This window comes from Myotis brandtii, unplaced genomic scaffold (genome assembly GCF_000412655.1).
Source record: "Myotis brandtii unplaced genomic scaffold, ASM41265v1 scaffold144, whole genome shotgun sequence".
Classification (NCBI taxonomy): Eukaryota; Metazoa; Chordata; class Mammalia; order Chiroptera; family Vespertilionidae; genus Myotis; species Myotis brandtii.
Window position 1 is genome coordinate 720,359 of NW_005355159.1, and position 14,090 is coordinate 734,448.

At 37.2% G+C, this 14,090-nt stretch overlaps 1 protein-coding gene across 3 annotated transcripts in view; it reads left to right on the forward strand.

Annotated features, from left to right (window-relative positions):
- The window catches only part of MTFMT (mitochondrial methionyl-tRNA formyltransferase), a 24,367-nt gene that overhangs the window by 7,031 nt on the left and 3,246 nt on the right, over positions 1-14,090 (forward strand). For 2 of the 3 annotated variants that reach the window (XM_014535445.1, XM_014535447.1), the window contains exons 2-6: positions 1,765-1,974; positions 3,958-4,080; positions 5,357-5,459; positions 7,101-7,176; positions 8,880-8,971. In XM_014535445.1, coding sequence (XP_014390931.1) covers positions 1,765-1,974; positions 3,958-4,080; positions 5,357-5,459; positions 7,101-7,176; positions 8,880-8,971 — 604 coding nt within the window. The remainder of the gene's footprint in view (positions 1-1,764; positions 1,975-3,957; positions 4,081-5,356; positions 5,460-7,100; positions 7,177-8,879; positions 8,972-14,090) is intronic. The other variant, XM_014535446.1, reaches the window with a different exon arrangement.

Here is a 14,090-nt window from a genome sequence, read left to right on the forward strand (position 1 = left end):
CGGAAGTTGCGCCGCACCCGCCCGGGACTGTCAGGTCTGCACCCCGCACTCCAGGCCCGGTCCGTTCGTGCTCCGAGCGCTACCCGCTTTGCGGGCATCACTTCCGTCCAGCCGGACCACCTCCCTGCCTGTTTGCGCGCAGAGAAATCGGAGCTCAGAGAGGTTAAGCTGTTGCCTAAGGTCCTCATCCGAGCTCACGAGACTAATATGCTGTGACTTCAAGTCCTCCCCTTTCCACCTCCTCGGATTCATCTAATTTGTACCTCGAGTCCCTTGGGCGTCCCCACGGGCGCAGGCATCCCCTGCACACCCCTGTCTTACTCCTTTGCTCCCCACCCCCTTCCTGTATACAACTGGGCCTAGTTATCTGGGGCTGAATGAGGACATAGTCCAAAAAGCAGGACCAGATGAGTAAATATATAAAGCAGAACGCTTAGGTATATAGTTAGTATTTTTAAAAGTTAACAAATACTGTTTACTAGGGAAAAAAAAATAATTGCGGTCCAGCCTGTCCCGACAGTTCATGATATGTGGGGTCTATATACCCATGTATACGGCTCCATTTTATATTTCCCTGCTCCGTTTTTTCCTGATGTGTCCTGCTCCCTGCTCGTTTCTGTCATCTCCATCAAGCCTTCCCCACATGCACTTCACAGCAGCCCCTCATATTGACTCCCTCAATCCCCGTGTATCATATTTCTCCCTTCACACACACCCCTTGAAACCCTCCCTTCACACCTGCTCCCTTTGCATACCCCACATAATGTACTCTCCACGTGCTGTTTTCCCCGTACTGCCTCCCACATCTCTTACTGCAATATCCTGACCCTTCTGCTGGTCCTCACTTGGTGGCTCCATTACTCCTGCTCTTTTGGGGCCTTCTGTATACTCCTCATAACTCCTCAACATGTGATGCAATACCTGCTAAATACAGTGGGGCCTTGACTTACGAGTTTAATTCGTTCCGTGACGGAGCTCGTAACTCAGATTACTTGTATGTCAAATCAAAAAGTGAACGAGTGAGACACGTGATGCTGGGCTGATGTTGTGGCATTCACTGTGACGTTCGCTGGGCCAACTAGCGGTGGGGTATCTGAAGCTGGCTTGTAACCCGAATTTTAGCTCGCAACTCAAAGCAAAAAATCGGTCGAGAGACGGCTCGTCTCTCGAAAAACTTGTTAGTTGGGACACTCGTAAGTCAAAGCCCCACTGTAAACCAATGAACGGCCCCTCTGGGCACTGGAATACTATGCAGCAGATAAAAAGAATGAGGTAGTGCTGTATGTACTGTCATGGAATGATGCCCGAGAAATACATTCTTGTTTTTTTCCCCCAAGTGTTTATCCCCCAGTTCCTCCCTTCAGAGACAGTCACTGCTTTTAGTTTCTTATTCTAGAAATGTTCGTTGCATAAATTAGCAAATGCATAATTAACCCATCTTTTCCAAAAGACTCCCATAATAGTATATATAGTGTTAAGAGGGAGAAACAAAATATGGAGCAGCATATGTACTATCCCAGTTGTTTAAAATGTCTGTACTATATATGTTTCTGTATATTTCTAGAGCCATGCTGTCCAAACAGTAGTCAGTAGCCACATGTAGCTCTCCAAACTTAAAATAATTAAAATTCATTAAAAAGTGAAAACTCAGTCTCTCAGTTGCTCATGAATGTAATCATAAAAATACTGTAGAGGTGTGTGAAATAGTTTAATATTGTCATTGTCTTAATACTGTCATATTTTCTTCCAATCTTTACAATTTAGGGACAACAAAGAAGAAGAGTTAATCGAAAAATTGGAGGTGGTCACCGTGCCTTCCCCATCACCAAAAGGACTGCCAGTGAAGCAGTATGCTGTCCAGTCGCAGCTGCCAGTGTATGAGTGGCCAGATGTGGGATCTGGAGAATATGATGTTGGAGTGGTCGCTTCATTTGGCCGACTTTTGAGTGAGGCTCTTATTCTTAAATTTCCCTAGTAAGTTTTATTTATAAGGAAATATAGTAGAGAGACCTTGGTCTTTATTTATGGACCTGGTATCTACAAAATGCAATAATATGAACTCTAATTCCTCTTTCTTTAGTATTTTCTCTTAAAATAAAACATTTTATTAATGGTATGAATTGTTAAAATGTATGATGCTCTTTCACTCACCCTCATTTAAATTTTATATATATGCTGCCCAGCCCAACCCATGCACCTGGAGGTCAGCAGGGTATTTCCGGTCAGGGCTGCAGGCTCCATCCCCAGCAGGGGGCGTGCAAGAGGCCACAAAAATGTTGATGTTTCTCATCCATGTTTCTATCTCCCCCTTCCTCTCTCTCTAAAATCAATAAAAAACTTTTTAAAATTTCATATATATGCTGACAACTCCCAAATGTGTCCCGCCAATTCAGATCTCTCCCAGAATTCCAGGTCCCTAATGCCCACTGCCTCCTCCACAGCCCTGTTTGGATGTCTAGCAGACATCCAACATTTGAAAGGTCCAGAACTATATTCCTGAACTTTTGCCCAAAATCTGCTCCTCCCCAAAATCTTCATCTCAGCAGATGGGACCTCCAGCCTTCTGGTTGCTTAGCTCCCAAACCTTGGAGTCATTCTTAATTCCTTATCTCACACCACATGTTTAATCCATCTGGAAATACTACTGGCTCCGCCTTTGAAATCTGTCTGGAATCTGTTTCTCATCATTTCCACTCTGGCCACTCACCTGTTGTACTGCAGTAGCTTCCTAATTGGCCTCTACTTTTGTCGTTGGCCCTCTCACTTTTTTACCAACCCAGCAGCCAAAATGATCCTTTTAAAGCATAAGTCAGACCAGTCACTGCTCAAAGTTCTCTGGTGGTTTTCCATCTCACTCAAAAGTTAAAGGCCTGTGAGGACCGGCTTACTTGGTTTGGTCTGCTGGCTCTCTGGGCTCATTTCCTAGTACTATTCCTAGTTTACTCCACTCCAGCCACACTAGCCTCTCTGCTGTGCCTTGAACTTGCCAGCATTTACCTTCCTCAAAACCTTTGTACTGTACCTAGTGTTCCCTCTGCCTGGAAAGCTTTTCTTCTGTATATCTGCATGGCTATTCCTTTACCTTCTCATGTTTCTGCCCAGTGTCTTCTTACTGGTAAAGCCTTCTTAAACCACTATTTAAATTGTAATCTCCCACCCAATAGTCTTATCCCCTTCTCTGCTTTATTTTTCTCCATAGCCCTTAGCACCACTGACAGACTTTTTACATATTCTGTTTTTTATTGCTTATCTTCCACTCCTCACATTGTCACATAAGCTCCCTGAGGACAGGTTTGGTTCACTGTTGCTTGTATCCACAGCACTTAGCACATTGCCAGCACATGCATTATGCTCAGTTAATATTTGTTGAAGGAGTAAGACTGAGCTGAACAGTGAAACTTACAATATAAGACCCACATTCACACATTCTCAAGTGCATACTCATGCCAATGGGAGACATTAAACTAATGACAGATCAGCAAATTATTTAAATTGCTCATTAATGGGTGATAGGAGTATTGGGATAAACAGTGAAGATGATGGTACTAAAAGAAGCTTGTTTTAGGCATCTATATGCAAACCAAGAGAAGTGAGGGTAATTATGTAACTAAACTATCTGAGATGCATGTCAGGGTTTGAGTGGTTCTCATATAGTAAAAAAAAAATGCATTTTTTTGTTTTGTTTAAAAACTCCCAGACATCATGAGCTGTTTTGCAACATCTTTGTAACAGTGAATAGTTGTTCTTGCTCTGTTTTTAATTGAGTTTCATTGGTCTCTTATGGTAGAGTGAATTTAGCTCTGGCTCCCTGTTCTGGTAGTACAAGACTAGATTTAACTGTTAGTTTTTCTAAATTTTGGGGAAAGTTTAATGATAAAAGGTAGCATATTAGTTTAGATAGTAGTAAGTAAATGGCACAATCCACTTGCATACTAATTTCTGCCTTTTCTAACTCAGTGGCATATTGAATGTCCACCCCAGTTGCCTCCCAAGGTGGCGTGGTCCAGCCCCTATAATCCATACTGTGCTTCACGGAGACACAATTACTGGAGTAACAATTATGCAAATCAGGCCTAAAAGGTAAGAGCTTATTTTATTTTCTTGAGATTTTCTTGGTGATTTTGAATGTTGATATCAGTTCATTGGAGGGGCTGGGTATGGATGAATGGATGATGCTCTAATTTCTCCAACTCCAGAGTCCTTCCTTTGCTTTTATACTTTTTCTCTTTTTTCCTGATTTCTAACATAAGCCATATGTGTTTTGGTATTTATGCCCTTGTGACATTTTTAACTTGTTAATTGAAATAAATTATATTATTAGCAACTGGATTTTTATAAAAGATGTTATGTAAATGAGAAATAGATTTTTGTATAGTAGTTGTTATGAATCTTGGTTCTACTGGCCCTGGTTTCTATAGTAAAACTATGGTCAAAAATGTTTTGGAACCTGACATAAGAATATATTGTATACCAATAATTTTCTTAAACATTTAATTTTTTTATTATACCTGCAGTCCAAGAAATAATTATTTACAACTGCTTCAGGAATGTATTAAGACTCTGCCAATTGTCACCTTATGTCCCCATAGAAACTAATTCACAAGTTCAGAAGAACAACTCAATATCTGGGATTTGCTTTAATTCAGAAAAAGGGTGGGGGAAGTGTCAAAACTTTGATAATTCTAAAATCTGGGTAATGTATATATGGTGATTCATTAGACTATTCACTGTTTTTGTGAATGTTTGTGATTTTTCATAATAAACATTTTACTAAAACTTATAGGTTAAAAATAGAATTAACAGGTCTACAAAGTTAAATATTCAAAGTAAAGCATATTTCTAATAAAAACTAATGGCCAGTATTTCAGAGCTTGATGTAAAATATAAGACTTGTGGGAGTGCAAATGTACTTGCACCTACTTATAATCAACAGTGATTATAATCTAGGCAAAACTCTTGTCCTTTGAGAAAGGAAATATAGAAAGAAATAATTAGGAATGTTTTTATTGTACTTCCTTGGAAAAGAAATTCTTTGCTCTATGATTTCATTATACAAATAGAGATTTTTTTCATAGTATTTATTACTAATGATAGAATTATCTATAATTGCAATCAAACCCCTGATTAGCAACTTTATACTTTTATCCATTAAGAAAAATAAATTTAAAATCTAAGTACAGGCCAGATTTTACTCACCTTTCTTTCAAACTGACATTTATCTTTGCTAATGGTTAACAGTCAAATTTGTGGCCAAGGTTAAACTATCCTGGTAGTGTGTAAATGCTCATGTAGACAGACATTTTGATTGAAAGAAACTGTCAGTAATCACATTACTATTTTTTTTTTTTTTTTTTAGATTTGATGTAGGTCCAATTCTCAAACAGGAAACCATTCCTGTGCCCCCCAAGAGCACTGCAAAGGAATTGGAAGTAGTGCTGTCAAGACTGGGTGCCAACATGGTACAGTTCTCGATATCACACTGCTTTTATTCATTTAGTAGATTTCCTAAGTGGTTATGATGAGAAGAACAATTTTATGATATATGGTTTTAATTCTTTAAGAGTGAGGTCCAATTCTCAAACAGGAAACCATTCCTGTGCCCCCCAAGAGCACTGCAAAGGAATTGGAAGTAGTGCTGTCAAGACTGGGTGCCAACATGGTACAGTTCTCGATATCACACTGCTTTTATTCATTTAGTAGATTTCCTAAGTGGTTATGATGAGAAGAACAATTTTATGATATATGGTTTTAATTCTTTAAGAGTGATTTCTATCCCTGACTTCCTAAAAATTAACATGGCATTTATGGTCTCATGTGTGTCTGAGAATTTACACAGTTTGGGTATTTAGTAAAGGTTTTCAAATGAAACACGTGACCTTATGTGGGCCATAGTTTCACAGCAAGGCATAAACCAGCGGTTCTCAACCTTCCTAATGCCGCAACCCTTTAATATAGTTCCTCATGTTGTGGTGACCCCAACCATAAAATTATTTTCATTGCTACTTCATAACTATAATTTTGCTACTGTTATGAATCGTAATGTAAATATCTGATATGCAGGACGTATTTTCATTGTTACAAATTGAACATAATTAAAGCATAGTGATTAATCACAAATACAATATGTAATTATATATGTGTTTTCCGATGGTCTTAGGCGACCCCAGTGAAAGGGTCGTTCGACCCCCAAAGGGTCGCGACCCACAGGTTGGCGACCCACAGGTTGAGAACCGCTGCTTTAAACTATCCTTCCCCGTTTCACTCTCCTCAGTTTCATCTGAATTTCCTAAGTGACTCATGGCTTCCCTCCAAGCACTTCTGTGCCTGTGTTCCAGTCATTTGCATCCATATGGAATTCTGCTGACCCCCAGCTATACATGAACTCCATGGCTTTGTATAGCTCATTGAATCTGTATACAGTAGGGTCTGAGTAAATGCTTAATAACCAAATTAATGATTTTCATATGAACTAGTTAATTTTCTATAGAAGGAAACTTTCCCCCCAACTATATAGATGGTGTCCTATTCCAGCTACTCACCTTGCAAATGCTACTATAATAGTGGTTGTCATTTATTGAGCACTGACTTGTGTGCCAGGATACTTTATAGACTTATTTTTTTACTTTTCCAACAAACTTTGAGGTAGCTCTTGCTGGTGACTGTTTTACAGATGATGCCATTGAAGATCACAGACAAGTAAAATAACTTTTCCACAATGACACAGCTAGTAGGTAGTGGAATTGGGATTTGAATCCAGAACTATGTGATCCCAGAGTACACTCTGAGAGGCTCCACTGCCTTCCTCCCTGCAGGATGAGAGTGTGGATAACCGAGCATAGTCTGTCCTGATCCTGAAAGCTTGCACATCCAGTCAAAGCTCAGCATTCACTGGAAGCACATCAATGACCTGCACTCTACAGAGAGCAGCATCTCTACTGAATCCCCACCGAGTAGACACGTGTGCTCACAGCTTGGGCCAATTTACTACCTTACCTGCCACACAGCTTTTAAAGCTATAGATAGTAATTTCATGATACTGAGTTGTAATATATTTCTGCTTTTGTTCTTTTCATCTTGAATATATTGCTCTCCTTTTTTAGCTTATTTCAGTTTTGAAAAATTTGCCTGAAAGTTTGAACAATGGAAGGCAGCAGCCAACTGAGGGGGTGACACATGGTAAGTGAAAGCTACGGAGACTCTTATCCCTCCCATAGGTTTCCTTTGTCTTTTTTTTTTTCTTTATTGATTTTTAGAGAGAGGCAGGGAGGGAGAGAGAGACAGAAAAAGAAACGTAGATTTGTTGTTCCACTTCTTTACGCATTCATTGGTTGATTTTTAAAAATATGTGTTTTTATTGATTTTAGAGAAAGGAAGGGAGAGAAATAGAAATATTGATTGATCGGCTGCCTCCTGCACACCCCCTACTGGGGATCTAGCCCACAACCCAGGCATGTGCCCTGACCAGGAATCGAACTGGACACCTCTTGGTGCATGGGATGATGCTCAACCACAGAGCCACACCAGCCAGGCTAATTGGTTGCTTCTTGAATGTACCCTGACTGGGAATTGAACCCACAACCTTGGTGTATCGGGACAACGCTCTAACCAACCGAGCTACCTGGTCAGGGCAAAGGGTTTTGTTTGACTTGATAGCATCTGAACACTTTGACTTCTTCATTTGCACATTTCTCTTAATTTTGACTAAAGATTGAATGCCCACTTGTATGGCCTTTTCTAAAGAATGGTTGGTTGCCCTAACTGGTTTGGCTCAGTGGATAGAGCATCAGCCTGCGGACTGAGGGGTTCTGGGTTCGATTCCGTTCAAGGGCATGTACCTTGGTTGCAGGCACATCCCCAGTAAGGGGCGTGCAGGAGGCAGCTGATCGATGTTTCTCTCTCATTGATGTTTCTAACTCTCTATCCCTCTCCCTTCCTCTTCTGTAAAATCAATAAAATATATTTTAAAAAAGAATGGTTGGTAAGGTCTCCCTCTCCCTGTTAACATGCAGTTTCATGAAAGAATAGAAATGTTTTCTCTACTCTTTATGTTGAAAAGTATCAGACACAGAGATAAGTTGAAAGATTGACTATCTATGTAACCCAGAGTCAACAATTATTAATGTTTGGCCATATTTTCCTTTGTTTTCTCTAAATGTGTGTTTGTTTAGTATATGTATTTTAATTTCTGCTTAACCATTTGGAAGTATACATCATGACCTTTCATCCCTAAACACGTCAGCATGCATCATGAGAAATGAACAGTTCCACAATAGCACCTAATATCCAATCTATATTTAAATTTTCCTAATTTTCTAAAAACATTTTATGCTGTATATTTTTCAAACTGAGATCCAATTGTAATTAGCTGTTATGTCCCTTTATTCTCTTTAATCTATAGTAATTAATTCCTCCACTATTTTTTCCCTTCCATGTTACTGACTTTTTCTTAAAATATATTTTCTTATTGATTTCAGAGAGGAAAGGAGCGAGAGAGATAGAAACATCAATGATGAGAGAGAATCATTGACTGGCTGCCTCCTTCATGCCCCTCAATGCGTGACTTATGGCATTTCTTTTTGTCTTGCAAAAGTTTATTTTTATGTAGTCACATTTATGATCCTTTTCTTTAATTGCGTTTGAATTTTGAATTAGAGGATTTTTTTCTATACTTAGGTTATAAAGAAATTCACCCATGTTTTCTTCTAGTACCTGCATAATTTATTTATTTTTATTTTGTATTATGGAAAATTTCAAACATATACAAAAATTGAGAAAATAATGTAATGAATTAATCTTGTATCTATTATTCAGCATCAGTAGTTATCAGTTCATGGACATTGAACTTGCTATTCATTCTTGCCATTGGCTTTATCTTGTAGCCCCTAAGATTTCTGCTCGTACCAGCTGTATAAAATGGGAGGAACAAACTTCAGAGGAAATATTCAGACTTCATCGTGCCATTGGAAATATAGTAAGTTGGAAGTCAGAATACAGTTTTACTTAATTTTGTGTGTACTTCACTTTCAAAATATTTTTATTTAGGAATGAGTCTGATCAACTAAACCTTAAAAGTTCTGAAATTCATTTTTTATTGTGGTGAAATATACATAACATAAAATTTACCATTTTAACCACTTTAGGTCAGTAACATTAAGTAACCTCTGATCTTTAGTTTGTTCTTCAGAAAATTAGGGCTGATATAATATATATAAAACATCTATTATGACCAGATTACAGTATATGGCACAGAGGAGGTATTCATTAAATGATATCTGCTATTATTTATTCATTCATTAAACAGAATATTTAAGGCCCATATTATGTCAGGCGTTATCCCAGGTATTATAGATAAAATGATGTGGGAAGACAACAAATAAGCAAATAAATGAAAATATCAGATAGTGTGATAAGTTCTTTGATGAAAATTTTAAAAGGATAGACTAACTGGAGGTTATTTTAGATCGGCTAGATGGGGAAGGCCTCTGAACTAACATCTAAGCTGCGATCTGAAAAACAGTAAGGAGCCAGCCATGCCGAGATCAGTAAGAGCATTCCAAGCAGAGGCAAAACCAGATAAAGACATTACAAGAAAAGTAAACTAAAAATCAATATCCCTTATGAATATAGAGGCAAAACCCCTCAACATAATTAACATACTGAATCAAACAACATATGGAAAAGGATTATACACTATGACGAAGTGAGATTTATCCAAGGAATGCAAGGTTGATTCACTATACAAAAATCAATCAAAGCAATACGCCATTCTAATAGAATAAAGGACAAGAGCCACAGAATTGTCTCAATAGATGCAGGAAAAACATTTTACAAAATCCAATGTCTTTTTATATATATATATATATAGATTTTTATTGATTTCAGAAAGGAAGGTGACAAAATCCAATGTCTTTTTTTTATATATATATAGATTTTTACTGATTTCAGAAAGGAAGGGAGAGAGAAATAGAAACATCAATCGTGAGAATTACTGATTGGCTGCCTCCTGCACACCCCCTACTGGGGATCAAGCCTGCAACCTCAGCATGTGCCCTGACTGGGAATCAAACCATGACCTCCTGGTTCATAGGTCGATGCTCAACCACTAAGCCATCCTGGCCAGGCCAGTGTCCTTACTGATTTTAAAAAAATGCTCAATAAACTAAGAATAGAAGGGAACTTTCCCAACCTGATAAAGAGCATCTACCAAAAAACCCTCAGTTAACATATTTAATAGTGAAAAACTGAAAGCTTTCCCCCGCTAATATCAGGAGCAAGAGAACTATCACCATTGCTATTCAACAGTGGAGGTAATAGCGCAATTAGGCAAGGAAAAGATACAAGGAGCCAGATTGGAAAGGAAGAAGTAAAACTATCTCTATTTGCAGATGGCATGATCTTAGATAGAGAAAAACAAAGAATCCCCCCAAAATGTTAGAGCTGGTAAACAGTAAAGAAGACCTAATAAACAGAAAGACCTCTGTGTTCATGGACTGGAAGACAATATTGTTAAGATGGTATCATTTCCCAAATTGACCTACAGATTCGACACAATTACTATACAAATCCAAGTTAACTTCTTTGCAGAAATTGACAAGCTGATTCTAAAATTCATACCAAATTCCAGGAAGACCAGAATAGCCAAAAATTCTTTAAAAAAAGAACAAAGTTGGTGGACTCACACTGCCTGATTTAAAAACTTGCTGCAAAGCTACAGTAATCAAGTGTGGTACTGACAAACATAGATATACAGCTCAGTGGGATAGAATTGAGAGGCAATAATAAACCCATACATTTGTGTTCAATTAGTTTTTTGTAAGGGTGCCAAGACAATTTGATAGGGAAATTTCACCACATGGAGTTTGGACAAGTGGATATTCACAATCAAAAAAAATGAATTTGGAGTCCTACCTCACACTATGTATAAAAAATGAACTCAAAATGGATTAGAGACCTAAATATGGGATCTAAAACTATAAAATTCTTGGAAGAAAACAAGGGTAAATTTTAATGACTTTGAATTAGACAATGGTTCTTAGATATCTTGCCTAAAGGATAAGCAACCAAACTAAAAATAGAGAAATTGGACTTGAAAATTAAAAACTGTTGGGCTTCACCCTGGCCAGGTGGCTCAGTTGGTTGGAGTGTTGTCCTGTACACCAAAAGGTTGCAGGTTTGATTCTCAGTCAGGGCACATACCTAGGTTGTGGATTCTATCCCTGGTCTAGGCGCATACAGGAGGCAGCTGATCAATGTTTCTCTCCCAAAAAAAACAATATAAAAGAATATCCTCAGGTGAGGATTTAAAAAAACAGTTAGGCTTTAAAAAACATTCCCAGAAAATGAAAAGGCAACCTATAGAACAGAAGAAAATATTTGTAAAACACATATCTAATAAAGATCTAGTATCCAGATTATATAAAGAACTCTTAAAACGCTACAGCAAAAAGACAACCTGATTAGGGAATGCACAATGGATCTGACATGTCTCCCAAGGAGACATATAAATTACCAATAAACCCATGAAAACATGATCAACTTCTTTAGTCATTAGGAAAATGCAAATCAAAACTACACTGAAATACCACTTCACACCTACTAGGATCACTATAATTAAAAAAACAGACAGTAAAAGTGTTGACACAGATGTGGAGAAATTTGGAACCTTCATACATTGGTAGTGGGAATGTAAAATGGTGCAGCTGCTGTGAAAAACAATTTGACAGTTCCTCAAAAAGTTAAACACGGAGATATATTACTACATAAGGATCCTTATTTCTGCAATTCACCTTTCCTCGCCACTAAGAAAAGCTGGTGCTCTAATAGAAAGAGCCAGAAGGTGCGATTTAATTCCTAGAGCTTCCATTTACTATGAAGAGCAAAACCCTTATCTTCTCTGAGCTTCTGCTTTTTTACCGCTAAAGAGGGGTTAATTACCCCGTTCACAACTGTCAAGATCAAAGGAGATAAACTGTGAATTTAAATCTATGCAAACATATCATTTTAACAGTAATGATGGTGGACACCGAAATGACTATATTTTTACCATCTCTTTCCTTTCTGCAATGCTCTGATGATAGATGAAGATAAGCTTTACCTCCTCAAGAATAAAAACTATTTTTGGGGCCCTGGCTGGGTACCTCATTTGGTTATATTATGGTCCCAATACACCAAGGTTGTGGGTTTGATCGGTCAGGGCACGTACAAGAAGCAACCAATGAATAAAGGAAGTGGAACAACATATTGATGTTTCTCTCAAATCAATTTAAAAAAAGAGCTGTATGTTTTTATTATATTCCTAACATATTCATAGCTCTCAGTATATATAAACCTCTTTTTAGTCAGTAAGCATGTTTCTAAAGTATTTTGAGTTCTTTGAAAGAAAAAGGTTACACACATGAAAAAACTTCTATTGGAAGCAATATGAGTGAAGCAAAATGTGTTAGCAAGTTATAAAAGAGAATACTGTACCAAATGTGTCATATCTAAGAATATGAACACTATGAACTTTTCTTCAAATTTAATATTTTAAATTTAATGTTCAAATCTTTGCAACCACTTAACTCTTCTAAAAATTAAATGTCTTCTTTAAGGGATCTCATAAAAAGAGCACTGAGCTGAGGATGAAAAAACATGGATTCTGATCCTCTGCTCTGCTACTAACCAGCTGTGTCTAACCTTGGGAAAAAGAGCTGCATTTCCCTGGGCCTCGTTTTCTTCACCTATGAAATAAGATCAAGCTACACAGTCTGAAAATAAACTTATTTTTAATTCAGAAAATTGAGAGAACTTATTTTCTGCTATGTGTTAATTTTGTTAACATCTTTAAATCAAGTTCTAGGGTGTCAGATATATATTATGTAATAAAGGTGGCATTTCACATTGCAGGAAAGGGTGAGATGGATTATCCAGTGAATAGCACTGGGACAACTGGTTAGCCTTAGAGAGCTACCTTTTAAAATCAAAATAACATTTAAATGGATCAGGGATTTAATTTTTTTACAAATCCCACCAAAGACGGAAGAAAACACAATTAAATAATTGTATAAGATTTAATAATCTTGAACTATAGGGAGGGCCTCCTTAAGCATGACATGAACCACTGAAGTTATGAGAGAAAAGACTGATAATATTACTCCATAAATATAAAAAATTTATGCATGAAAAAAAATAGTATAAAAAGTCAACTAACTGAGAAAAGATTCATAACACTCCAGAATTAAAGGGCTAATTTCCTAAAAATATAAAAGGCTTTCACGAATTAATAGGCAAAGATGAACAACTCAGTTTTATTGAAAAATGGGCAAAGAGCATAAATTGGTAGTTTTCATAAAAAACAAAATGTGCAAGTAAATATATGGAATGCTTCTCGGCATCACTAATAAACAATGTATTGTCATTTTTTTCTGTCAGCATTTTAACAGTGAAATGTTGATGCTTTTTAATCCAGGTAGCCCATTAAAAAAGCAATAACTAGTTCAGCTGGTGTGGCTCAGTTGGCTGGGTATCATCCCATGCACCAGGAGATCACAGGTTTGATTCCTGGTCAGGGCACATGCCCAGTTTGCGAGCTCAATCCCTGTAGGAGGCAGCCAGTGTTTCTCTCTCATCGATGTTTCTATTTCTCCCTCTCCCTTCTATTCTCTGAAATCAATAAAAACATATATTTTTAAAAAGAAGCTATTAATAAAAAAAACAGCTATCCTCAAATATATATGTATAAAATTCCTCAAATATATAAAAATCCTCAAACATATATCTAGCAGGCTATTACCACGTTTTACAATTTTATAATAGCAAAAAATTAAAAATAATGAATATTGATCATAAACATACTGGTTTCATAAATTATGGTACATTCATAAAATGACATACTATATAGCAGATAAAAAGAGTGAAATAGATAAGTGTGTACTAATGAAAAGTCCATGATTTATGGTTAAGTAAAAAAAGTTCCTTATAAAACTGTATGTTCTAGATTTTTAATAATAATATTTGTAGGGGAAAAAAGGATATTATATCCACCAAACTGTTAACAGTGGTTACCTCTGGGGATGGGAGTACAGAATAGTTTTATTTGCTAAATTTTTAAT